General features: G+C 40.1%; 2 protein-coding genes and 1 long non-coding RNA gene across 4 annotated transcripts; 2 read left to right on the forward strand and 1 right to left on the reverse strand.

Annotated features, from left to right (window-relative positions):
* The first annotated feature begins 1349 nt into the window (after nucleotides 1-1349).
* On the forward strand, nucleotides 1350-13004 carry nup54 (nucleoporin 54). 2 transcript variants are annotated; one of them, XM_084746354.1, is made up of 15 exons: nucleotides 1350-1428; nucleotides 2156-2263; nucleotides 3698-3784; nucleotides 3953-4117; nucleotides 4542-4628; nucleotides 5492-5645; nucleotides 6512-6743; nucleotides 6833-7020; nucleotides 8237-8433; nucleotides 8536-8590; nucleotides 9846-9939; nucleotides 10833-10940; nucleotides 11149-11268; nucleotides 12245-12355; nucleotides 12457-13004. In XM_084746354.1, exons 1-15 carry the CDS (start codon nucleotides 1386-1388, stop codon nucleotides 12583-12585), a joined length of 1878 nt encoding a protein of 625 aa, XP_084602480.1. In that variant the 5' UTR covers nucleotides 1350-1385; the 3' UTR covers nucleotides 12586-13004. The 2 variants fall into 2 exon arrangements, with proteins under 2 accessions (XP_084602480.1, XP_084602481.1); XM_084746355.1 differs by lacking the exon at nucleotides 3953-4117 and having other exon boundaries at nucleotides 5492-5650; nucleotides 6520-6743.
* A 1358-nt stretch (nucleotides 13005-14362) lies between these two features.
* On the reverse strand, nucleotides 14363-22594 carry ppef2b (protein phosphatase with EF-hand domain 2b). The gene is made up of 18 exons (XM_084746377.1): nucleotides 22530-22594; nucleotides 22404-22421; nucleotides 22282-22290; nucleotides 20452-20579; nucleotides 20070-20124; nucleotides 19718-19893; nucleotides 18717-18831; nucleotides 18557-18603; nucleotides 18311-18477; nucleotides 18160-18196; nucleotides 17752-17901; nucleotides 17307-17645; nucleotides 16982-17167; nucleotides 16076-16218; nucleotides 15729-15835; nucleotides 15396-15559; nucleotides 15211-15298; nucleotides 14363-14960 (listed from the first exon to the last, which is right to left on the reverse strand). Exons 1-18 carry the CDS (start codon nucleotides 22582-22584, stop codon nucleotides 14776-14778), a joined length of 2169 nt encoding a protein of 722 aa, XP_084602503.1. The 5' UTR covers nucleotides 22585-22594; the 3' UTR covers nucleotides 14363-14775.
* Nucleotides 19853-25377, forward strand: LOC146308639 (uncharacterized). Its single transcript, XR_014772659.1, has 3 exons — nucleotides 19853-19943; nucleotides 20487-20631; nucleotides 25269-25377. It is a non-coding gene; the product is annotated as an uncharacterized LOC146308639 (long non-coding RNA).
* Nucleotides 25378-25427: the final 50 nt, after the last annotated feature.

Below are 25427 nucleotides of genomic sequence, written 5' to 3' on the forward strand. Positions count from 1 at the left end.
TGTGCCATACTTTGATTGTAGATTGTACTTTCTGAAGTTACTGCTACAACCACATATTCTTATCAGCTTGTTTGGAAATGTTGACTGTTAATACTGTTTTTACTGTGTACACAAAAATAAAAGTAGTTTCAGTAAATGTGTCTCTTCATCATTTAAGCCTTTTTTTAGGCAGCATTTTGTTCTCAGTAGAAATCCATACAATTGTTTGCCAATTTAGACAACATAATGGTGAAAATAAAGGAGGTTTATCATTTCAAAGTACCCAGTTTTGATTTAGATTTTTTTGAAGTTGCATCAGTTTACGTGGCCGATTTCAGGTTTGACATGTTGTGGACAGAAAAATTAAACCTTCACCTACAAGAGGATGTGGGTGAAAATATGGCAACAGTATAAACATCTGAATCTGAAGGAAAAAAGACATCTTCTAAACAGAATTGCTCCACATCAACAAGCATGTTGAAGTAAATAAGTACACATGTCACTGATCAGTTGGAGATCTTTTATATTGTTATTATTTATTATTACGTTATATTTCAGTTCATGGAATAAAAGTGCTGAGGCAAAGGGATGTATGTGCATATACTATATATATATACACAATATACTATTTTCAATGGATAGCTATTTTCAATGGATAGCTGTATCTGTGAATATAAAGTTTTTTGTATAAGGCTACAAAACCTTGTGATTTTACCTGTAAATTAATATTGTACTGGACGATATTCACTATTACATACTATATAATGATGTATTAAAAATAAATCTTAATTACTAACCAACAATAATAATATGACAACTGTAATATTGTAAAAAAAAAAAAAAAACCTGAAGAATACAGGGTGCCTTGAATCTATCTGATTTACTTTAATTATGTTTTATTTTAATCCCCCTCTGAGTTAATTTATGAATTTTTATTATTATAATTATTTTTCTTTATTTAGTATTTCTATTTGGGTATCTTGTTTTGGTGTTTTGATTCATGATGTGCATAAATGATACCGCCTGTTTGTTATTTAGAGGTGTGGAATAAAAGTTAATAAAAATAAAAAAAAAATAAGACGGTATTTTGGCGCCACCCAGTGGTCAAACTCGTGCGTTGCAGCTCCTGGCGCATCCAGTCAACACCCAGTCAAACATGGATCTATTATAAAGTAGCATCATTATATATTAGCATTATACTATACATTATTATTATTGTTGTTGTTATTATATTATCTATATAATTTCTATCACACATATATGCCGTCAACATGCTCTAAAATAAAGATTTATTTCAGCCAGTGGAGTTCTATAAACGGCCTGTGGAGGGCAGCAATGCGCCTTTGCTGCGTCTTGTCCACGGCAAATTTTAGAAGAAGAAGAAGAAGGAGAAGCAGGCCGTCAACATGGCTTTCAGTTTTGGCGGCGCCACGAGCAACACAGCGGCAAGTAAGTACATTTTAATTTAATTTAGTTGTATATTAATAAGACTGTGAGTGAGTCAGTTTTACGTTGTCAAAATTACGTCAGTTTTGTGTGTGTGTGGATATATTAGCATTAAATATAAACGGTCAACTGACCGTTAGCAGTCACAACGGTAGGATTTTCTACCGGCTAACGACAAACTTCATGTGAATGCTTTCTTCATCAGGGCATGTGACCTAGCTAGCTTTTTAGCCAGATGTGTTATGGTTTTAATGTTAAAGTAGGCGTCAATGAAATAGTCAGCACTAGCTTGTTGCTGTTGATTGCTCTACTCATCGAGTCCATAAATGTAGCTGTTTTGTGGGTCGTGTCTAGATGGGAACACCAAACGCGCGAAATCTCGCGAGATTGACCGTTTTAACCCAAAATTTTAGATTTCCCTTATCCTAACCATGATTCTTTTGTTCCTAAAATTAAGTGGCTCTTAATCACATCACAGTATAAAACATAATCGATGAGTTTATACAACGCACAGAAGGAAAAACGACACTTACAAATCTCGCGAGAGTTTTGGAAATCTAGGTTTACCATCTAGACACGACCCTGTTTGGACTAAGGAGTACAAGTGCTCATCTACTGTATGTAAGCTAGCTAACGCTCGTTTTTATGACAGCTTGTGAAATCTATTGTAGTTGTAAAGTTACCTGCATGACACCCAACATCTCATAGCACTCTCTATGTTCTTGTGAAGACACGTCCGGCTTTTCATTCGGTTCATTTGGTTCCAAAACCACAGCATCAACTGCATTTGGCTTTGGCGCTCCAGCCACCACCACCACCGCCTCATCGGGATTCGGCAGTAAGTCCAGAGACCTGATCCTCCTCACTGAAGGGGGCACCTCTCCTCTCTCATGACCTGCAGCCGTCACTGCTGTGTTGTGGGTCAGAGTTATAGGAGAGATGCACCAATGTGCGCCGCTGGTTAGCTCCGTTTGGGACTGTCACATCCAGCTGTGTGGGACCAGTATGTTTGGTTTCACATGAGAGAAGGCTTCAAGGATGATATTAATGGGACAGATAACACCAAAATCAAATATATATCCTCTAACCCGTAGTGCTTTTTATCCATCTAGATTGACAAGTTGTCGTGAGCTGTTTCATGTAGGTACTAGTTTCTTTCTGCTGAATTACACCTGCCACGCTGCAGATGGAAGGGTGCACCCTCTCATGGACAAGAGGTTACAGCGTAGCTGAAAAAGACACCATTAATATTTACATCCCACACTGTCACAAGCACAAACCTCTCTGTGAGTTAATGCACACTTCTGCTCAGTGATACATTTGGCAGATGGTAGGAAAGAAAATGTTACTACATGAAACTGCTCACAAATTTTCAAAGAATTTCCAATGTATTTTTTTGTGCTTTGAGCACCACAAGCTGACTGCCATCTAGCTCCATTATAATCAAGAGAAGACAGACATCTCTAAGGCTGTAGAATCTGTACCAAGTGAAGATGTTTTTTTTTTGTTTTTGGTTTTTTTTTCAAGCCTGTAGAATTTTATTTGTTGGACAGCACATTTCTGCCTCACTGCATTCATTAATTCAAAAGTTTTTTGACACACATTTTGCCTTTAATAGATATTGCACCTCCTGTAATTTGAAAATTGCGGAAAGCCATATTGAGATTTCGATAAAATATCGATTATTTTTGAAGCCCTAGTAAATTTTCAACAAGTAGCCTCACTCAAAAATAAAGTACACCAGGTCTGCATCAGTCTGCCCCCTAATAATAATGGATCAAGAAACACTTCTCAAGTTGAACCAAAAGAAAACAAACAAACAATCTGGATGAATAAATAGCACTACAAGAAAAAGGAAAGTATGTATTTGTGATTTTGGAGTGAACTGTCTTTAACTGGTTGTTTTAACAAATGTGCTATACCACTACAGCTGAAGAGCAGCGCACAGCCACTTCCTTAAACTTTTTTTATTGGAAGCGCCCTGGAATTTCTCCCACACAGTGAAAGAGACACTCACAAATGGACTAACCTGTTGTGTCTAAGTTTTGTTTTTTTTCCCTTCATTCCCTTTTCCTCTCCACTGTTTGAGGTTAGATTATGATCAGGCACCCCAGAGACAAATATCATATTTGATATTAGTTTTTTGTTTACCTACTAAGAAAAAAAATTAGGTTATATATATAATTTGTGTTGACTATTTTAGGTCACCTTGTATTTCCAGTGGTGTGCCCGATAAATGCGTGTCTCTTTTGTGTGTGCTTTTTCATCATAGCTCTCACAGCCCCTGGTTTTGGGGCAGCCGCCACCACCACTGCTGCTGCACCAGCCACAGGATTTAGTTTTGGCTCCACCAACACTGGTAAGATACACATGTTATGCACAAAGCAAATAGATTTGTATGTGTTTTTTTCTGGTCCTGTTGAAGATTGTTTTTACAATTAATGAGCCCACACTAGGCCTGGCCTTTTGTCATTTAACTCCTCCGTGTCATTCTCTCTTTCTCGCTGCCTGCCTCCGCTGGCTGCAGGATTTGGGGGGCTGGGAGCTGGAACCACCACGGCTGGTGGGTTTAGTTTTGGGGGGTTTGGTTTAAATGCCAACCCAGCAGCAGTCAGCTTTAATGTGGGGTGCTTTGGTACAGCAACCACCACTGGCACTGTTTTCAATTTTGGTAATAGCCTGGCTAGCACAGGTAGATGACTTTTGTGATTTGATTGATCAGTACAGTCTGTGTCTTTAAACACATTTTCATCCATTTTCACATCTCTGTGGTGCAGTGATTTTGTTTTCATCTCACATGTTGCAAAGTCTCATAAAATGTCATGCATTGTTGTTTCCATCTGCATGAGGGGAAAAATGTTGAATTATGCTCTTATTTAATTCCTTGACTAGTTTAGTACATTTTCACTTCCTTTCTAAGACAGAAGAAAAATGCTAGATGGGAATAAAATTCAGTTTTTCTTTTGTTAATCTCAAAAGTTCTCTGATGATTTTTCTATTCTATATGTCAAATAGTGAGTGATGTCATTTGTCTTTTTCTTTCCTTCCTTTATCTATCTCACCTGTATTGTATCACCTCCTTGTTCTCATTTGTCATTGTTTTCTTTGTTTGCCAGGGACGTTTGGAGGCTTTGGGACGACTACAACAACTGCTGCCGCACCAGGGTCCACTTTTAGCTTTGCTGCTCCCGCCAACACAACAGGTCTGCAGTAAAGCTGCATTCAGTCTTAACAACAACAACAACAAAAACAAAAACAAACTTCTTCTTCTTCTTGTTTCTGTTTATGTTGACAAAATGTGCATGCACATTAAAGATCTTGTGAGTAATTTTCCTAAACAGTTAAACAGAAATTTAAATTTGGACTAGTCAACTTTTCTAAAAGTAAGAAATCATTCATAGAACTGGTCATATTGGTTTGCGGAGTGTGGCTAATGTTAGCACTGCCACCACCAGCTGCCTGCTTTCTTTGTAGGTTACTGGTCGAAATCCTTACTTCACCGTCTTAGATGTAAAAATCTCTCAATCCTCCTCCAGCTCAGTGCACTGGGCTCTGGCTGAGTGGGTGTATACTGTGCTGCTGAATGAGAGTGTGTCGCTGAGCAGCAGCTCTCACTCTGCAGACCATTAAACCAGCCCAATAAAATAATGCAAGTCAACCAGACAAGATAGACGATGTATATTCATCATATTCATTCAGTTATTAACAAATCAGAATTGTTTGGCAGTCTGCACAAGACCATAGTGTTTTAGATTAGAAATGCTAAAAAACAACCAAAAATACATTAATAAATAAATGCAAGACTAGGAGAACTATCAGTTTTCCAAACTTCATTCTTAAAACTGTGCTTTTACATACTGCTGCACTCTCAGCTTTGTGCTGAAATGCCAACAAAAAGCGGCCACAAGATGTCTCACTCACTCCACATTCCTCACCGTCACTCCTGCACTGATCCCTCCGCAAAGCCGGCAGCGTATTTCCCCAAACACTGCAGACTTAACTGGCATTTTGTAGTGTTAATGTAGTTGATATTTTCTCACTGTGTTTGCACATTCTTCTGTTTTAGGAGGCCTGTTTGGTAACACGCAGAACAAAGGGTTTGGGTTCTCCTCTGGGCTTGGCACTGGGACCGCTACCGGGACAACAGGATTTGGAACTGGATTAGGAACAACTGGCCTGGTTGGGTTAGGAAGCTTTAATATCCAGCAAACTCAGCAGCAGCAAGGTGAGAGCTCATATTTCCAAAAAAAACAGTTTTAGTGTTTCCATGTAAAGATTAGAAAATAATGATCTAAACAAGGCAATCATAGCAGAACATTAAAGCTGATGCCTGTCTTTTTTTTTTTTTTTAGTAAATTACTTATTTGGCTGTCTGGTTTTTGAGGGATCAACATAAACCACACAAATATTCAGATAAATCTAAAAATATCAGTTAAGCACATCCAACCCTGTATAACACCTGTGTACCAACTGTGCTGTTCACCTCTTATCACTGCAGAGGGCGACAGTAAGCAACAGATTTCAGCTTAAACATCATCACCAATCCAACAGTGTGCAGCCGAAGCACAAATATAAGATTGTGCAATTAGAGCATATAAAGTTTTGTAATTATTGGTGATGTTCCTCAGATTCTAAAAGAACATAACCATTTAAATCTGCGTTTTCCCCCATGATCATGAATGACAAGTGTGTTTCAGAAATTGTAAAGAATAAGACAATCTGCCCCTCTGGCCTGCAACAAACTGTTATTTTCATTATCGATTAATCTGCAGATTATTCTTACAATTAACTGATTACTTGTTTGGTCTATAAAATGTCAGGAAAAAGGTGAAAACTTCCCATCTTCAAATTGCTTTTTTTGGTCCAATCAACAGTCCAAAACCCAAAGACTCTTCATTTTTATAAATGACAAAGAAAAGCAGCAAATCCTTGTGTTTAAGAAGCTGGAACCGACAGATGTTTGAAGTCAAATGACTAATTGATTATCAAAATAGTTGGCAACTGATTTTCTCTCAGTTGACTTGTAGATTGATCCACTAATCATCGCAGCTCTACTGACCTGTTATTTTATTTCTCCCCCCCGCCCACCTGGAGGTTTGTTCGGCCAGCAGGCCCAGCAGCCAGGTCAGGCTCAGCCCACCCAGCTTTATCAGCAGGTCACTGCTCTGTCAGCACCCACCTTGTTAGGAGATGAGCGTGATTCCATCTTAGCTAAATGGAACCAGCTGCAGGCTTACTGGGGCACTGGGAAGGGCTTCTACAGCAACAACAACCCACCTGTTGACTTCACCCAGGAGAACCCGTTCTGCAGGTTCAAGGTAAAGGTGGCGAGTTCAGTAGAGCGGTTAAAAATGTTCATTTGAATTTGAATATCAAATGGTCATCCTCTGTGCTTCCTGTTTCCTAGGCAGTGGGCTACAGCTGCGTCCCAGTGAGTAAGGATGAGGATGGTTTAGTGGTCCTCGTTCTTGTTAAAAAGGAAGCTGATGTGCGAGCTCAGCAGCAGCAGCTGGTGGAGTCCCTCCACAAGATCCTGGGAAGCAACCAGACGCTCACTGTCAACGTAGATGGTGTCAAAGCCCTGCCCAGTGACCAGTAAGCTTCTATAACATGTTGCACAAGTAATGCATAATAGACAAATTCATCACACAAATGGAGAAGCGTCCAACTGCAGTCCTCCCCTCTGAGGCCCTCAGTTCTCTGAGCCAGTCAGGTTTGACCATGAGTTGTAGGGTTACACAAACTTTCACTTATTTAACCTTAGCAGTCCACCAAAATCTGCTTTAGAGCAAACTTGAGGTGAGAAATAAGCATTACATTTTCTGAATTTTCACTCGTATTAGATCTACAAGGCCCAATTTTATAAGGCAAAAGCACCACTGCCCTGCAGGTATTCACAGATCAGCTGGGAGAACTGTTTGAATATGGGCCACTTTCCTATTGAGGATAATAGTATACAATTAAAAAATTTATGCTACAGTTTTCCCCACATTTTTACATAAGATAAGAACTTCATTCATCATGAAGGAAATGTCTATTAAAATAACAATAGTAAGCAAAAAGTAAACTCAAATAGATAAAGTAGTATTCGCAGTGACCTTCAAAGTAATAGTCAGGGATATTGAATATTGATAATTAATGTAATGTGATGTAACAAACATATTAATATTATAATAATCAAAAGTAGTTATTGCACATGATAGACAAAGTAAACATAATATTGTACATCATATATATAAAGTTTTTTTGCATGTGATACTGAAAAAGTACTACTGCACATAATATTGATATTATTATTCTTAGTAAGGTTGCAAATTCTAAGCACTTTCCTGAATTGATCATTGGTAACATGAAAGATCAATTAATTAATCGTATTAAAAAAAATTTGCTTATACCAAACAATGCCAAATGTGTTTTTTTTCCTTTTTAATTAAAGCTTTATTTAAAGCTTTGTTTCAAGATTCACATATTGCATATTCTCTGCCCAATGTTTCAGCTTGCTCAGTCTTGCTCAGCACAATTTAATTTGTGTAAATGTTTAGTGTAGATCTTAAACAGAGATGAGAATGTATTTAATTGATTAAAGTAAAAGTAAAGGCTTTTAGGAGGATATGTTCGTGTTTGGTTCCTGTTTTTAACATCTGCCCTTAATACAAACAACCAAAACTTACCAGTCACGATATAATATACAATAATGTTAAAACCTCTGACCAGCTGGAGAGCAAAGCTCTGGAGAGGAGGGTCTGAGGTGCTGCAGTTAGACCCTCTTGAACAAATGTGAGGTCTCATTCAGGTGTCTTCTGTCTCTCAGGACAGAGGTGATCGTTTACGTGGTGGAGCGTTCTCCTAATGGCACCTCCAAGCGGATTCCCGCCACCACGCTCTTCAGCTACCTGGAACAGGCCAACATCAAGGTCCAGCTCACGCAGATCGGAGTGGCCATGTCGGTCACACGCACAGAGCTGTCTCCAGCGCAGCTCAAACAGCTGCTGCAGAACGCACCTGCAGGTAAACGTGGGGCATGTTTGTGTTGTTCTCTCACTCTGAATTCAACACAGTGTGATTCATTTGTCTTGAATTGTAACTGAGGACGTTGTCTCTTCTCACCAGGAGTGGACCCAATCATTTGGGAGCAGGCTAAAGTGGACAACCCTGACCCAGAGAAGTAAGTCGCTTAAAAACTAGTGTTTGACTGATATCGGTTTTTCAAAATAAATAAAAAGTCATGAATAAGTCATCTAATATGCATGGTTATCTTGGCCAGTAACGTTGTTGTATTCCTGTAGTACAAGGGTCCAAACAAACCTTTTCACCACCTTCCCAAGACTAAAATCTTTTCCACAGCAGCCACACTCACACAGCTGCCTTCCAATGTGTCTGCAGACATTTTTTTGTTTATCGGCCCAGTGTTTGCAGGCATCGGCCAGTGCCAATTATCTCAAAATGCCAGTTAATCAGCCGATTATTACTATGAAGGACATCTGTTCTTTTCGTGAAAGGTGGTTTCGAAAAATATGGGAAGGGAGGGTGGTTACAAAAAATCCTTGAGATTCTCCAGGTGCTGCATTTTTTCCCCAACTTTGTAGCTTTTCACATCACTGGGTAGAACCATTTAGTGTACCAATGAAGACCTGTTTCCCATGGCATGTCTGCAAGATACTTTACAAGGGGAATTCTGGTATTTTTTAATTAGCTCTTATTCACGTAACTGTGGAAAATATGACTGAGCCTTCCTAACTTTGCACTCCCCACGTCGTATAGAAATAAACCTCAGATTTGAAGACGTTAAAATTAAAATAGTTTAAAAGTGGCTTCCTAAAAGCAGTGTGCACATTTGCCCTACTTTGACTGAAACAATGGCGGCTCAACCAGAGCTAAAACCATATCTACTGACCTTAAGCCATATTACATCAGTGGAATATAATGTACAGTATTAAAGGACTAGTGTGTAGGATTTGGTGACACCTGGCAGTGAGCTTGCAGATGCAAACACCTCGCCTTAGTCTCTCCTTCCAAGTGCAAAATGCAAAAGTCGGTATCCAGAGCCAGTATTTGGTGTGTTTGTTCTGGGCTACTGTAAAAAAAAAAAAACAGCATTGCAACAAAACCACAACAGTTGTTATTTTAAGGTGATTATACACTGCTGAAAATATACTTATGAATATTATATTTCATATCTGCAATATTCTGTCAGTAGATCCCTGTAAATCTGAACCTTTAAAGTGTAACGCCCTTAATTTTCTGAACTGATTTAGAAGTTTAGGAACAGAAGAATAAAGATGACTGACTGTTTCCTGACACACACCCATTTTGCCACTGCTTTTACTAGCTCACCAAAAGTCAATAAAAATCACAGTTCTAACTTTCTGTGATAAGACATGTTGTCATTAAACCTTTTTTTTTTTAATGTTCTTCTCCAGATTAATCCCAGTTCCCATGGTGGGTTTTAAGGAGCTGCTCGGCAGGCTGCAGATCCAGGAGCAGATGACCAAGCAGCACCAAACCAGAGTGGATGTAAGTCTGCCCCTGCTTGACCTCAGTTCTCTAAGTGTAGAAAAAAAAAGACTCAGTGGACATGGGCACAGCGCCTTCAGATTATCAACAAAGGAATTTTGGAACAGGTTTTGTGGTCAAGGACAGAGTACACAGATGTCCAGTTTATCCTTGCTGCCAACAGGTTGTTTACAGCTGAAATTACTATTACAAACACAGCTGCGAGTGTCAGTGTCAAAATCATTTTGGTTTATATGGTTTACAGTAAGCCTGACACATTTACGGTCAGAAGTATATTTTCTCTGTTACACTGAACGCCAGCCGCTGGGGATGCATAAGCCAGTGCATTCGCAACATGCTGGTCCCAAACCTGCATAAACGGGGAGGGTTGTGTCAGGAAGGGCATCCAGTGTAAAGAGCATGCATCAAATCACAGCAGTTTGCGCAATTTCTTTGCTTCTCTATCCTTACAAAATGACCTGTTTAACTGTCAGAATTTCATCCATTTGGTCCCGTAACATATGAAAAGTCGAGAATAGCCGCTTGATTAAATCTTTTTATCCCCATTCAAGTTTGCTGCTTGGCTGGTGTCGATCTGTATGTGCATGCTCTGCTGGTCGTAGTAGAATTGGAGACAGTTGCAGGACAGAGGAAATATATAGCTCACTCCTAGTTAACTGATATCACCATAAATTGCAAAAGCTTGGGGCACCTTGCTAGCTCAGTTGGTAGCGTCTGTGCCCCATGTGCAGAGGTCGAGTCCTCTGCAGTAGCCACTGGTTCATTTCCAGCCTGCAGCCCTTTAAAAGCCCAAAATAAGGACTATTTTCAATTTGATGGCTCTAAAAGAATCAGAGGAGAAATGCTAAACATGTTGACTGTTTTCACTCACTCGCTCGCTCATGAACTTGCAGATTATCTCTAGTGACATCAGCGAGCTGCAGAAGAACCAGGCAACCACAGTGGCCAAGATCGCCCAGTACAAGAGGAAGCTGATGGATCTGTCTCACAGGGTGCTCCAGGTAGCTGCCTCAACTCTCTCACTTTGTTCACTGAAAATGTGTTGTAGTTTCAAAAGAACGGTGAGCTGTGATGAATACCATATTCACATTTGTTAAGAGTTTGAATGAACACCCTGGCGCCGTCTGTTTCTGTTCCTGCGTTATCATTTTTTTAAGTATTTTTGTCACATTTATCACTCATCCTCCTCTGACCCTGTTTTCCTGCAAGGTGCTGATCAAACAGGAGATTCAGAGAAAAAGTGGTTATGCCATCCAAGTGGACGAGGAGCATCTCCGCGTGCAGCTGGACACCATTCAGTCTGAGCTCAATGCCCCCACACAGTTCAAGGTAAGTGTGTCAAAACTGTTGCAGTTTCAAGTCCACACTGATTGTGCTCATTTTTTCATCCACCGACCAATCTAACTAGACTTGAAATGAGGGCAAAAATCTTAATTACTGAGGTATTCAGGAAAGAAAAACTGTGCTCCGGTGATATTTTTATTTCCATTGTTTATTTCCATTATTCTGGATATTCAGGCAGATAAAATGGTCTAAAAAACACTCAATCATTATATAAAGGCATGCTAAAAATTCATGCTAAAAATTTTAGATATACATATATTTTTTGGTGCTTTGAGCACCAAGTCGAGTGGCATTTAGATTTAGTCCCATTGTGCTGGTGATAAGACGGATGTCTCTATGGCCGATAGCTCCAAAACTCTGCAACTCACACCAAAAATATCTAGATATGTAAATAGCACTTACAGGCCAGGGGGGAAATATGTATTTTTGATTTTGAGGTGAGGTCATCCACTCGAGGGATTGCAGGGACTGCAGAATTCCAAAATGCAAGACCTCTTTTACCAATCACCTTTCACTTTCATGGCCATAAAACATTGTAAAAAAAAATGTCCAACAGAACTCGTAACATCTGCTTGTTGTTATGAGGTGTCAGAGTTTGGGATGTGGGGATGATTGTGTTTGTGAACTTTTATTGATCTTAGTATTTTTTACTCTTTAAACGTCAAATTCTCTCACTGTTATTATTTTACCCTCCTCCTCTTCGACTATGGGCACAAAACGGCATTAGAAGGGTTATGGTCTTTGTGCATTGTCCCTTTCTGAAATAAAGAAATCACAACGTTTTTAACCTATCTGGTAACACTGCAACAACTCTAACAGTAACACTTACTAAGATAAGTTGGGAAGTTTTCTTAACAAAAGTCATGCTTACACTGAGTGTTACTCACCAACTGCATTGTGTTTATCCATGAGAACATCAAACAAACACACAAGATGCATCCCCTCTTGTCTTTTCTTTCAGGGCCGGTTGAACGAATTAATGTCCCAAATCCGGATGCAGAATCACTTTGGAGCTGTGAGATCAGAAGAGCGCTACAGTGTCGATGCAGACCTTCTCAGAGAAATCAAACAAGTGAGGCTGCACGTTGTAACGTCCCTGCCTTATAATTGTAAATCCAATGCCAAAAGATTTTTGGGATTAACAGGAACATGTTTCTTATCTTTCACTTTCAGCACTTGAAACAGCAGCAAGATGGTTTAAGTCATTTGATCAGCGTCATCAAAGATGACTTGGAAGACATCAAACTCATAGAGCACGGGCTGAGTGACAGTGGACACATGAGAGGAGGCATCCTGAGCTGAGTCTGTCCTACCCACACACAGTTACACATGCTCTGACTCTCAGTATCAATCCTCCGAAACATGGCGTGCCTCTCACTGACGGGTCAGCGCTCTAGTGATAGTGTAATGACTCTCTTTATCACCATTTCAGCGTGTTTATCAGGCCTGCGCTCTGTCCGCACAAACAAAACAATGACTGGTTAATCTGCGCTTTCTGGAGGGATATAGAGCTTAATGGAAAGACTCAACATCTCTAATAATAGCTGGCTTCCCATATGTTAAATCAGATTATGGTTATGAGACTATGAATGTGACTGGCGTGTAAACAAGTCGTAGGACTGCTTATGTGTAGGGATTGGAAAACATTGTAAATACATCTTTGTATTTCTTTTTTATGCTGTTGTTACAATATTAATAAATATCATTTAAATTGAAAACAAGCTCTTCACGGCATCCTTTTCATTGAGTGTTTGCTCTGTGCAACTAACTTTTTTTTTCATTATCGACCAATCAGCTGATTATTTTCATGAGCAATATAAATTGTCCCAAAAATTTCCTTGATGTCTTGAAATTGCTTCTGTCGTCCAACAAACTTCATATTTAAGAAGCTGGTTTGACATTTTCCTTGAAAAATGACAACATTTATTGATTATCAAAATAGTTTTCAACTATACAACAATCAACTAATCGTTGAAGCTCCAGCTCCGTACATTTGTCTGAATATTGCTGCTCTCTTGCCTGTCTGTATCCTGTTGTTATGGTTGTATACAGTTGCCTTGTTGTGGTACTAATATAAACATATCTCCTGTTTTGTTTACCTTCAGACAAACCCTTTCCAACATCTCATCAAAGTAGGGCTTGAGTTGATAGGATTCATGTCCTGGATACACATCCACGAGGATGAAAGGCTGATAGGCAGTTGAACTGATTAGGCAGCTGTCAGACGGATTATATCCCCTCGTGCAGACCAGTCGCCCACACCCCGAGGGTCTGAATGTTTTCAGAGTACAGGTAAAAGTAAAGTACACTGAGCGATGACTGCAGTCACTAGTTTTGTTTCACGCAGATAAAATGATCCATGATTGTTGTCCAAGCATATCTGTGGTAGATGAAAAATATCAACCATAATGTTTTAGCACCTAACAATTATTATGTGGCAAAGAGCTAATTTGGGCTCAAAATTTTTTTTTACGCGATAAAATAAACATTTTAAAACTAATTCTACAGTGTTGCAAGCCATTGGGAAGCCATAGTCATTACTTGATTAAACCCTGATAAGGAGCATCAGTTGCTTTTGATACCTTTTAATTTGTACGGACTGTTGGAATGCACTTTCTATCACTAATATTTAAAATTTTACTCCGTAGGTAGTGCTCTTTCACTCAGTAGCTTTTCAGTAGTTAACTACTTTGTGTCTTGGGATGAAATGATTACCAGTGTGGTCTTCTGCTGCTGCAGCCCATCTGCTTCAAAGTTTGACGTGTGTTCAGAGATGGTCTTCTGCACACCTTGGTTGTATCAAGTGATTATTTGAGTAACTGTTGCCTTTCTATCGTCTTGAACCAGTCTGGCCATTCTCCTCTGACATCAATTAGGCATTTTCGCCCAAAGAACTGCCGCTCAATGGATATTTCCTCTTTTATATATGATATACTATGAATTTAGCAGTTTCCTGGTTCCCCCTCAACAATCGGGTTGCCCAAGGGACTGGTCTGAGTTTTAAAGTAGCTTTCCCAACACTGATTCCCATTGATTAAATTAATTCAAGCTCCATGAAGCTGACTGAACTAAAATGATATCATGAGTCAATTTTATCAACTTCAACAAAAGACTTTACATAACTTTTTTTTTTTCACAGCAGTACTCCCCAACACTCATAAACAAACTTTGTGTAGTCAGTGGAGTTCCTTTTATTCCTAACTTCTTTGGGTCAAACATTGTCAACAGTGCATTCAACATGAAAGGCAAAGACAATATCATGTGTTTTATGCATAATTAATTGGTTATTGTTGAGCTACACATTAAATAAACTTTCAAAAGTAGGTTTAAAAAAATCTAAGTGGTAGAAAAGATCTATATTGTACATGAATAAACAATAATGCACTCAGTCACCCCATACATCTGAAAAAACATACATCCAGATGAACAAGTCTATCAAGACGGTTCTTGTTATCTGTGCAGCAGATCAGCTACAGCTCCTGGTCCAGGCTCTCAGGTATGTGCAGAGAGGTCCACCAGCCGGAAAGCCTCCATAAACTCATTGATATCGATGCTCCCGTCCTTGTTGAAGTCGATGCTGTGCACCAGGTCTGCAATGGCCTTGTCACTGATTTCCGTCTGAAGATGAGTGCTCAGGAGTTTCCAGGTCTGACGAAACTCCTCGATAGAGATTAGACCTTTAAGGAAACACAGAGGAGGAGGAGGATTTAGCTGACCACTTCCCAAATCTGTAGCATAGAACAGTGTCCTCAGGGCCCCCTGCCCTGCATGTTTTAGGCATTTCCTTGCTTCATTCACACATAATTCAAATGATCAGGTCGTTATCCAGCTTCTGCAGAGGCTTGATGACGAGCTGATCATTTGAATAAGACCATGCCGCAAGCACGGCTGGAAAAGTTCAAGATCCAGTCTAAGCTGGTTACTGACCTGAGTGATCTGTGTCTATGATTCGGAAGATGGTTTCCAGGTTGGAGTGGTTTTTGTACATTGTCTCCAGGATGCTGTTATCTGAGATCTGAAATGGAAGAGAGATCAATCAAGATTTTACCAATTTGTCTAAAAGACAAACATACAAAAAAAACGAACACTGACACTAGTTGTACAAGGCTGACCTCTAGTTTGGGCTCTGTGATGGATAATTCCCTTATCCACTGGTTGTAGTCCACCATGCCATACCGGGTGCTGCTGACAAGCTGAGAGCGCAGCACCCTCCAGGGCAAACCCAGCTTCAGTATGCTCTCTGTGGCACTGGCCCAGTTACTTAAAGAGATCAGCCCTAAGACACAGACAGAAACATACAGTGAAAGAATTCTGTTTTTGAACCACATACGATACGCTGCCACTAGACAGAGATGATCAAAATCTTCTGTTGTGCATAACTGAGTTCATCATTGTTGTTTATTATTGTTGTTCAGTGTATAGCAGTATATTTTCCGGCTAGGTACCTGTGTTGTTAGGATCAAACTCCTGGAAGGCACTGATGAGATCTGACTTATGTACAAACAGTTGTTCCCTCAAAGCTCGCAGAGCCGACCTCTCCGTCCACCCGACGCTGACAAAGAACAGGTAGGGAAAAGACATTTTTACCTCTGGTTTATGAATCTTGGTATAAGTTTGTTTATACAACCTCACTGTGTTCTCAAAAGTGTCTTTTTTTGTAATTATTTTTCACACACCATTTTGCCCTGTAAATCACTCAGTTGAAAGTCATTGAATCTTCTTGAGACCTAGATTATTCTTTAAACGTTTCTGCTATCTTAAATTTTTGCAGCCTGCTATAAACTGTATATACCTCTGTCTGAGGGTGAGCTCTCTGCATGTCCTGCTGGCCTGATACTGAATGAAGTGCGGGATCAGATCAGGGCCCATTCTGATGTAGGCTCCTCTGTTGCTGCCCACCTCGTAGTAGTTGGATGCTGAAAATATAGTCAGCACCTGGAAGCAACAGAAAACAGTTAGCAAATTTACTAAGACTTACTGTATGTCACACATCGATTACTTCTTACTGTCAAACTAAAATGCTTTAAAACTAGGGTAGGCAAATTTGTTTTGGTATCACATATAAAACATTTCAGCATACTGTAAATTAACTGGTCTGAGACAGAACTAGACTTCTTCGCCTCCTCTTGGCTCTGTTTTCAGCCTTTAGGGAATCTGGCCTGTGACCTCAGACTTAAACCAATCACAGGTCATCTAGAGACTGAGTATTCCTACTGGCTGTTCTACTAGTGCAGCTGCACATACTTGTTTCTTTGTTTCTTTGGTGAGACCCTGAATCAGCGGTGGAAACTCGCTATAAATGGAATTATCAGAAAAAAAATCTTAAAAAGAGTCCAGCTAATGAGCAACATGCTCGGCCCAGGATTTTGCCGAGGGCCAAGAGGACTGAGTGGAGCTCAGACACAGAGTTAACAGACAGCTGCTGACACACTGGAGCTTCTGGAGGAAGAAACAACAGAGTTGCTCAGGTGCCGACCTCTTTATTGGCAGGAGGAGAGCTCAGAGTGTATGTTTTAAACTTTTGAAATAAAAAAGTGAATTTAGTTTCGTTCCAGCTTCTCAACCCAATCAATTGTGCTCATGAGAATGGGGGACGGACAACCCAAAAACATAATACCTCCGGCCATGGTTGTTGCCGATACAGAGGCATAAAAAGTACTTCTTTCTATAATCAGTGTCTCAACAGTACGTCACGTACCATGCGGTTGTGGCAGAACTCGTAGCCTTCCTGTTTGCACTCGTGGGAGCGAATAAGGAGCTGGAGGTTGTGTCTTCCCAGCACTTCCTCTGTGATATCTGGCCCCCAGTAGCAGCCTCCTCCTCGCACCTCGTTGGGAATGCAGCCATTTTGGGGCATTGGGTCACTCCATAACATGTCCACTATCTGTGAGGCCAAATCAGTGATATCGATCAATTATAGTTAAATATCCATACAACAGTAAATAACAAAGTCATGAAATATTAAAAATGATATACCTAAACGGTAATTACTACTGAGATCCACTTTCCTTCCTGTCACTTACTTGTTTCCACTCATGCTCATCTGTCTCTGTTATTTCTCCAGTCTCTGGTTCTGAATCAGAGTCAGACTTCGTCATTTCTCCGTAGGACTGGTCAAACCCAGCCAGTCTGCGCCTCCTTTTCAGCTCCTCCTCCACCGACCAGCTGAGTGGACTGCTCAAGGGATAGTTGTGGAGCGAGCGGCGTGGACGTTCGTGCCTGTAGACCGGGGCTGAGCCGTGGTAAGTCAGAGAACACACTCGACGGCGGCCCTCCACTGGTCCACTGTTATTCGTTGACTGATTCTTGCTGCCATTAACTGTTTGATTGGATGGCTTGGGAGGCCTGAGAACGGACACATACTGCACACATTCAAAAATACACAGATTAAATACAATATCATGACAATGTTTCTGCCTGATAAATACCCCAAATACATTTGCTGTTGATGCTGAAGGCTTCTCTTACTTTGTGTCTGTCAACTCTGGCTATGGTGTCGAGGTCTGTTGTGTCAGAGATCCCGCCATGCATGATCAGCACCTTGTGATCAATCACTGTGGCCAAAGGCAGCCAGCTGAAAATCTTCTGTAGAAGCTTGAGGATCTTCTTGCCATGTACCTGCAGACCAAGTAAAGATTACAGTGATTTACATAGATGAGAAATTAGAATTAAATGAGACTGACATTAAGTAAAATGCCTAAATAACTACGAGGGGTTGTCATGAAACACACATTTATGTTCCCCTCAGGATGAACTTTTTCAACTTTTTTGTACTCCTGCTGCTTCTCCAAACTTGGGTTGTACCAACAGCCATCTACTGTGGGTGATACACAGTTTATGGATTAAAAAAAAAAAGGCAAAAGTCACAAGACCTACCCTGTACTTTCCCAAAACTTCTTTAGTGAAACCATATCTGGAGAAAGCACACAATGAATAACTAGATTAGTATACACACCAGTTGAAGGCTGAATATAATCAGAACACTAATTACACAACACCATATATGAGCATACTGTGACTAACATACCTCAGGTTAACAATATGGTCCTCATGGTTCCCTCTGTTCAGGTGGACATCATTGGGATAGACCAGCAGGAACCCAAACAGAATGAGCAGGATCTCTAGGGAGTTTTTACCACGATCCACAAAGTCTCCATTGAAGACGTATGGCTTCTCAGAGGACGGCAAGCCATTCTGGACAGGTCGAGTTCAAGGTGTTAATTAGAATGAACATCCCTGTCTGACAATATGATGAGTTGCATGTTTTGAATACCTTATAGAATATCATCAGCAGATCTTCAAGGTGCCCATGTAAATCTCCTGTGAGGGGGTACATAAGGCCTTAGTAATTGTCACAGTATGAGTGCGTGCTGAATGTTTCAAGGACAATTAAAGGAATGAAATTTGTCCAGGAAAGGCCTGAGGTTGTGTACCGCATATGGTGATCTCCTTGGTGTGGCAAGTGGAGACTTGATTGATATTTGGAAGAATTCTTAGAAGTCTCCAAGTCTCTCCAAGAAGCTGCAATACATATTGAGCATGGAGCTGCTACTGGGAAAAACACAAGTATGAATAAATCGAATGCTGATAGAACACTATTTAACGCTATTTGAATGGGTGTGCATAAGACTGTCATTACACTGTCATAATCATGTCATGACACCTGTTATGAATATGAAGGAGTCTTTATGAATATTTATGACTCCATTATACCATAATTAATGTAAAACATTGTTTGAGATCTTTGTTATGACAACTTGAAATTAACCAAGAAAACATAACCTATCAATGTCTTTGTTATGACAACATGACATTATCAACCATAGACCAAAGTGTGTCATGAAAGGTGACATGAATAATTCATGACAGATAGCATTTAGCTACTTTAGCAACAAGTAAAATTAGCTTAACTCTGTAAATCACCTTGGTACTGTACTGTGTCATCAAACAGGCCTTATAACATTTAATGACATCTTTATGACAATTCCAAATAGTACCACTTTAGTTGAGGTCAAGAGAATTACTCATGTCACTGTTATAAAAGCAAGACAGTGTAATAAAATTTAATGACCTCTTTATGAGAAGTCACTTACTTGAGGTTAAGGAACATATTCATGACACACTCATTATCGTTATGTAATGTAATGCTTATAAGACATTATTGGCCTGATTAATGTCAAGTTGTCATAACAAAGGCATCCCAAACAATGTCAACTTTGGATCAAAAATAACATAATAACAGTCCAAAACATTCCTAAAGACTCTTTCATGCTCATTGCAAGTGTCATGAAATGGTTATGACAGTGTCATGACAGTCTTATGCACACCTCTTTGAGGAAAGTGTTACCAAAACGGCAACCATTAGATATTTTTGTGTCTTCTTGTCTGTTTTGAATATCTGCCATGAATGTGCTTTATATGCCTGTGTACCTACTTGTTTGTGCTTGAAGGCCTCCACCAGCTTCGACACCCCACAGAAGGTCATGGGGAAGGTCAGATGGGGGCCGGCGTAGCTGTCGGGGACCTCAATGCTCTTATAGCAGAAATACCTCTCCCATTCAATGTCACGACAGATTTCATTCTCACGAAAGATGTGAGATATCAGGTTTCCTACATTAAAAGCCGAGAGGGGAGACATGGAGGCTTGGATCAGTGGTGCGGTAAGGAAAAGCCACATTATGTTTCTCACCGGAGAGCGGGGCAGATGAGCTCAGATTAGCTCACTGTCAGTAATCTAATGAAACCTACAGGTCGGTGAATTAAACGGGAGTCAGACTTATGCTTACTTTCACTGCTGGCTGGGGTGAAGTGGTCCATCAGAAAACCAAAGAAATTGTAGAGCTGCAGGAAGGGAAAGGATTTTTGTAAATGAATGTTAATTTTCCACAAGATAAATGTCCAAGACTGAGAGTCTACGGCTGTGTGATGCTGCATTCAGGCCAGTAGTTCTCAAACTTTTTCGTTCATCCCCCTAAAAAAATGGTTCACGCACAGCACCCCACAGTTTTTATCAGTTGCGAATAACTGGGGAAGCAACTAGTCGAATTTTAGTGAAATAAAAGTCAGCACAGTCAGCACTCAACTTAGTTTCACTTCATATATTTCTGCTGGTCCACCCCACAGTTTGAGAACCTCTGTGATAAAGTATTCCAGACTGTGTGACCTCACCTTGATCTGGTCTTGCTCTCCTGCATATTCAATAGACTGGAAGATGTTCCACGTGTACCTGCGTCTCATCTCCAGCCGGGCAACATACTGACGGTACCAGCGCTGGATCAGCAGAGCCGCTCTGATCGCTGATGATCGGGAGACAAAAAAGAAGTAGAGGAAGATCATAACCATGTTGAGGTAATCTTTCTAATCCACCACCGTTAGGTAATTTGAGGGGGAATGTCATCCAACTTGTTCGCAAAATTATGCAAATGCATCCTGTTAACCTGTCAATCCCCTCTCTCCGTCCACATGTAGCAGAGCGATTGCAGGGGCAGAGGTGTTGTTGAGTTGAATGTGTGTGTCTAATCTGCAATTTACAATCTATGGCCCCAACCACGGCTCTGAAATATCAGGAGCCAAACTGTACTGTGTATTGATGAATGAATGCCGCTGTCCGTGGTGCTGAAGTAGCCGATGGCACCTTTTTCTCACAGTCCCATCCTTCTGACACTTTCTTGTCATCTTGGATCTATAATGTTCTTAATACTATATACTACAAATACTCAGTCCTATACTACACTGCCTGGCCAAAAAAAGTCACCACCTAGATTTAACTAAGCAAATAGATAAGATCCTTCCACTGAAGAATTATTGCGGTGATTTATATGTTTCAGCTGTCAACAAGTTATTTAACCCTAACTGATGCAGTGAGGAGCTTCTCATTTCTTCAACAACCATGTCTGAAGACATATCCTGTGGTCATGGAAAAGATGTGACTCTGTTTCAGAAGGGTTGAATTACTGGCCTGCATTCATGCAAAGAAAATTAACTAAGGAGACTGATGAAGCTACTAAAATTGGATAGTGGTGAACCATCATCTTCCAGGAAGAAATGTGGTCAGAAAAAAATCTTGAATGATCATGATCAGAAATCACGTAAACATTTGATGAAATCAAATTGGAAAACAGTAGGGAAAGTAAGAGCATTTCCACATGCACAATGTGAAGAGAACTCGAGGGATTGGGACTAAACAGCTGAGTAGCCTCAAGAAAACCACTTATCAGTGAGGCAAATCAGGAAAAAAAAAGACTTGAGTTTGCTAGGGAGCGTAAAGATTGGACTCTGGAGCGATGGAAAAAGGTCACGTGGTCTGATGAATCCAGATTTACCCTGTGCAAGAGCGATGGGTGCATCAGGGCAAGAATAGAGGCAGATGAAGCGATGCTCCCATCATGCCTAGTGCCAACCGTACAAGCCCATGGGGTCAGTGTTATGATCTGGGGTTGCATCAGTTGCTCCGGTCGAGGTTCAGCAATGTTATAAGCCTCAAAACTGAGGTCAATGGATTTCTTCTCTTCCCTGATGGTACGGACATATTCCAAGATGACAATGCCAGGATTCATCAGGCTCAGATTGTGAAAGAGTGGTTCAGGGAGCATGAGACATTTTCACACATGGATGGTAACATGGAACCCCATTAGAATCTTTGGGATGTGCTGGAGAAGACTTTTTGCAGCGGTTCGACTCTCCCATCATTAGTACAAGATCTTGTAGAAAAATTAACTCTGGACAGAAATAAATGTGACATTGCATAAGCTTATCAAAATGATGCCATGGCGAATGTGTGCGATAATCAAAGCTAAAGACGGTCCAACAAAATGTTAGAGTGTGTGACTTTTTTTTTTTTTGGCCATGCAGTGTATAGTCTATGAATACTCAGTTCTATACTATATTGTAGCCTGCATACTACAAAGTGGCAAGTGGCCATCATCTGCTAAAAATTAACAAATCACGAACTGTCCACTGCCAATGCATTAATTCACTGTCAGATCTAAAAAGACTTACCAGTGGCAGCTTCACAGAGTGCATAAAAATTGAGTGGAGATTAAGTTACCAAGCACTACTAATTGAGATGACAGTTCTGAACACAAGGCGTAAAGATGTGACGGAATAAAACACTTATTTACCTGGAACTGAGATGCTCACTGAAAACGAGAAACAGCAAGGACACTGGCATTAAACTATTGCAGTAAAAAGGAACATTTCCTGGAAAGCTCGACTACTCACTGGGATTATTTTGATAAGGAACGCACCTCTGTTGTCACATTTCTTCAGCTGTAGTTGTGATTTTCCCATGCCACATCCCATGACCCTTTGCTGTTTTCGCTGCGAAAGACAAAGATACTTTAATAGGAGAGTCTGGGATATCTGACCTTGTGTTTTGCAACCTGTGAATAATGCAATAATAGATCACTATATACAGTATAACAAATGTTCCTATTATTTTATCTATTCCTAATAATAATAATAATTCTTTAATGCTTAAATATTCAGTAGTATATCATAAACAACATCAACAACAATAATTATTCTGAACAGTTCTTCTAACTTATAATTACTGGATGGTTCACATTATGATAATAACAACAATCGAATAAGCCTTAGGCCTGTTAAAATTAAATTAAATCTATTATAAAACAGAACAAACCACAATCATATAAAATCAAAGCATCAGATTGGCCAAAAGGAACCTTACCTGTTCTAGTTACCTTTCTTTCATTACCTCCCCTCACTTCTTCTGCACCTTTACAGAAACATTGTCATTTTTTTGTACAAACTTTCCAGACATATTGTAACAGCTCCAGCAGAAATGAGGACTGCGTTATCTTGTAGCCTTTTCCATTTCCCAGGTGCAGCAGCAGTACGGGTCCCAGTGGTCGTAACGTTATAGTTGGACTCTCCGCGGCTACACTCTCTCATCCATCATCACAAACACATACTGGCTTAAAAGGCTTGTGACTAACGGAGCCAAGTGTCTCGGACGGGCCTCGTGATCACTGAAACAAAACAAGATGAAAGTGGATTAGGATTAAACCTTACTACGGCTGGCATCGACGCTGAATAAACGGATGAAGGCTCTGATAAAGGGCAGCAACTGTTTTGACAGGAGGTTTCTGCTGGCCTCGACTCAAGACCTGTGTCATCGCTGTGACTCAGTTATTAACGTCAATAATGATGTCTCCATCTCCGTTAACAGTTAACTGACCGCTCGTCTACTCTCAATTAATAAAGTGATTAATGATTGATTAATGATTAATGAACTTAGAACATACAGTTCTCTGATATTATGAGTAGAAATATATATGTTAATAGTTTTTAGCTTTAATAGTTTATGTAAAAACAGCAGATTATTTTGTTATAAATTGCTAATGACTTGACCTTTGTCTTTTCGAGAGACTATATAGCAAATGGCACCATTTTTTTCCAAACTGACTGGAAATTAAAACCACAATATACAAAGAAGTTGGGCGGCTGTGTAAAATGTAAATAAAAACTAAATGCAATGATTTGAAAATAATTTTTTCTAAGTATGCACAACATGTTTCAAAAGTTTGGACCGGAGTCTGTTTTCCACTGTGATACATCACCTTTTCTTTTAAAACACTCAGTAAGCATTTGGGAAATTGAGGACACTAATTGTTGAAGCTGTGAAAGTGAAATTCTTTCCAATTCTTGCTTGATATACGACTTCAGGTGCTCAACTGTCCTTACACTTTAATGCATCACACGTTTTCAAAGGGGGAATTAAATTTTACTATGATGTCACGCTGTTGTTACAAACGCAGAATGTGTCTTGGTATTGTCTTGATGAAATAAGCAGGGACGTCTCTGAAAAAGACATTTGAATGGCAGCATATGTCGCTCCAAAATCTGTATGTAGCTTTCAGCATTAATGGGGCCTTCACAGATGTGACAGTTTCCCATGATGCCATGGACACCAACACACCCCCATATTATCACAGATGCTGACTTTTGAAGTCAGACCACAGCACACTTTTCCACTTTGCATCAGTCCATCTCAGATGAGCTCAGGCTCAGAGAAGTCTGCAGAGTTTCTGGATGTTGTTGATTTCTGTCTTTCTCTTTGCACGGTTGAGTATTAACTTGGGTCAAAGGTCACAGGCATTCAATGATGGTTTTTGGCCTTGCCCCTTACGTGCAGAGATTTTTCTTTATTCTCTGAATCGTTAAAGGATACACAAAGTGGTGAACTTGAGGGCTGAGCCTTTGGAGGATTCCTCAATACCCAATTATGATACAAAAACCTGTTACCATTTAACCAGTTTACCTGTTGAATGTTCCAAACAGGTGTTTTGGAGCTTTCCACAACTTTCCCAGTCTTTTGCTGCCCCTGTCCCAACTTTTCTGGAAGGTGTTGCAGGCATCAAATTCAGCAATAAAGTTCATCAGTTTGAACTTTAAATATCTTGCCTTTGTAGTGCTTTCATTTGAATACAAGTCAAAAAGTATTTGCAAATCATTGAGTCCTGTTTCACTACAATTTTGGGGGTAATTGGGGTTGTAAAAGTTCATCTAAAATATTCCAGATACAAGCGCTGCCACGTTGTACCGGTGTCATTTGGACCCAGAATCAGCTCTGTAGTGATCAGGGTTGGAGCTGAACCTGATTTGAACTGAAGGAGCAGATGCTGATGGTGCTTTACTATTGTAGTTCTGCTTTAATGAAGTACTATACTGTTACAGTAGGCATCCCATCTGTCAGCAGTACTAATTTCTTGATGTGCAGTCATGCATTTAGAAAGTTATCTCTACAGTAATAGTTCCCACAGGGAAATTTTTGTCTTGCTACATTAAATACAGTATAGTCGATTAAATAGCGATGAAAACTAAACATCTTTCAGAAAAGGAACTGTAAAACTCCCCTCGTCTTTTGTGTGTTATGTGAATGTCCTCTGTGTGGTCTGCTTGTGGAACATCTGCATCTTGCATCCTTCATCTGTGCAATAAAGGCTCTTTGTGATCCCGGCCAGGAGCAGCTGTCAGTGGTGTGACTCCCCGCGGCACTACGACAAGGAAGTGGTGGGAGACGTCTGATGCTCAAGGACTCCGCTCATTCATGCATGGTTCATAGGTGGTCAAACGCAGCAGTATCCCACAGTGACCTCAGGTGTGTGTGTGTGTGTGTGTTT

The sequence above is a fragment of the Lutjanus erythropterus genome, chromosome 20 (assembly GCF_056507025.1).
Source record: "Lutjanus erythropterus isolate fLutEry1 chromosome 20, fLutEry1.hap2, whole genome shotgun sequence".
NCBI lineage: Eukaryota > Metazoa > Chordata > Actinopteri > Lutjaniformes > Lutjanidae > Lutjanus > Lutjanus erythropterus.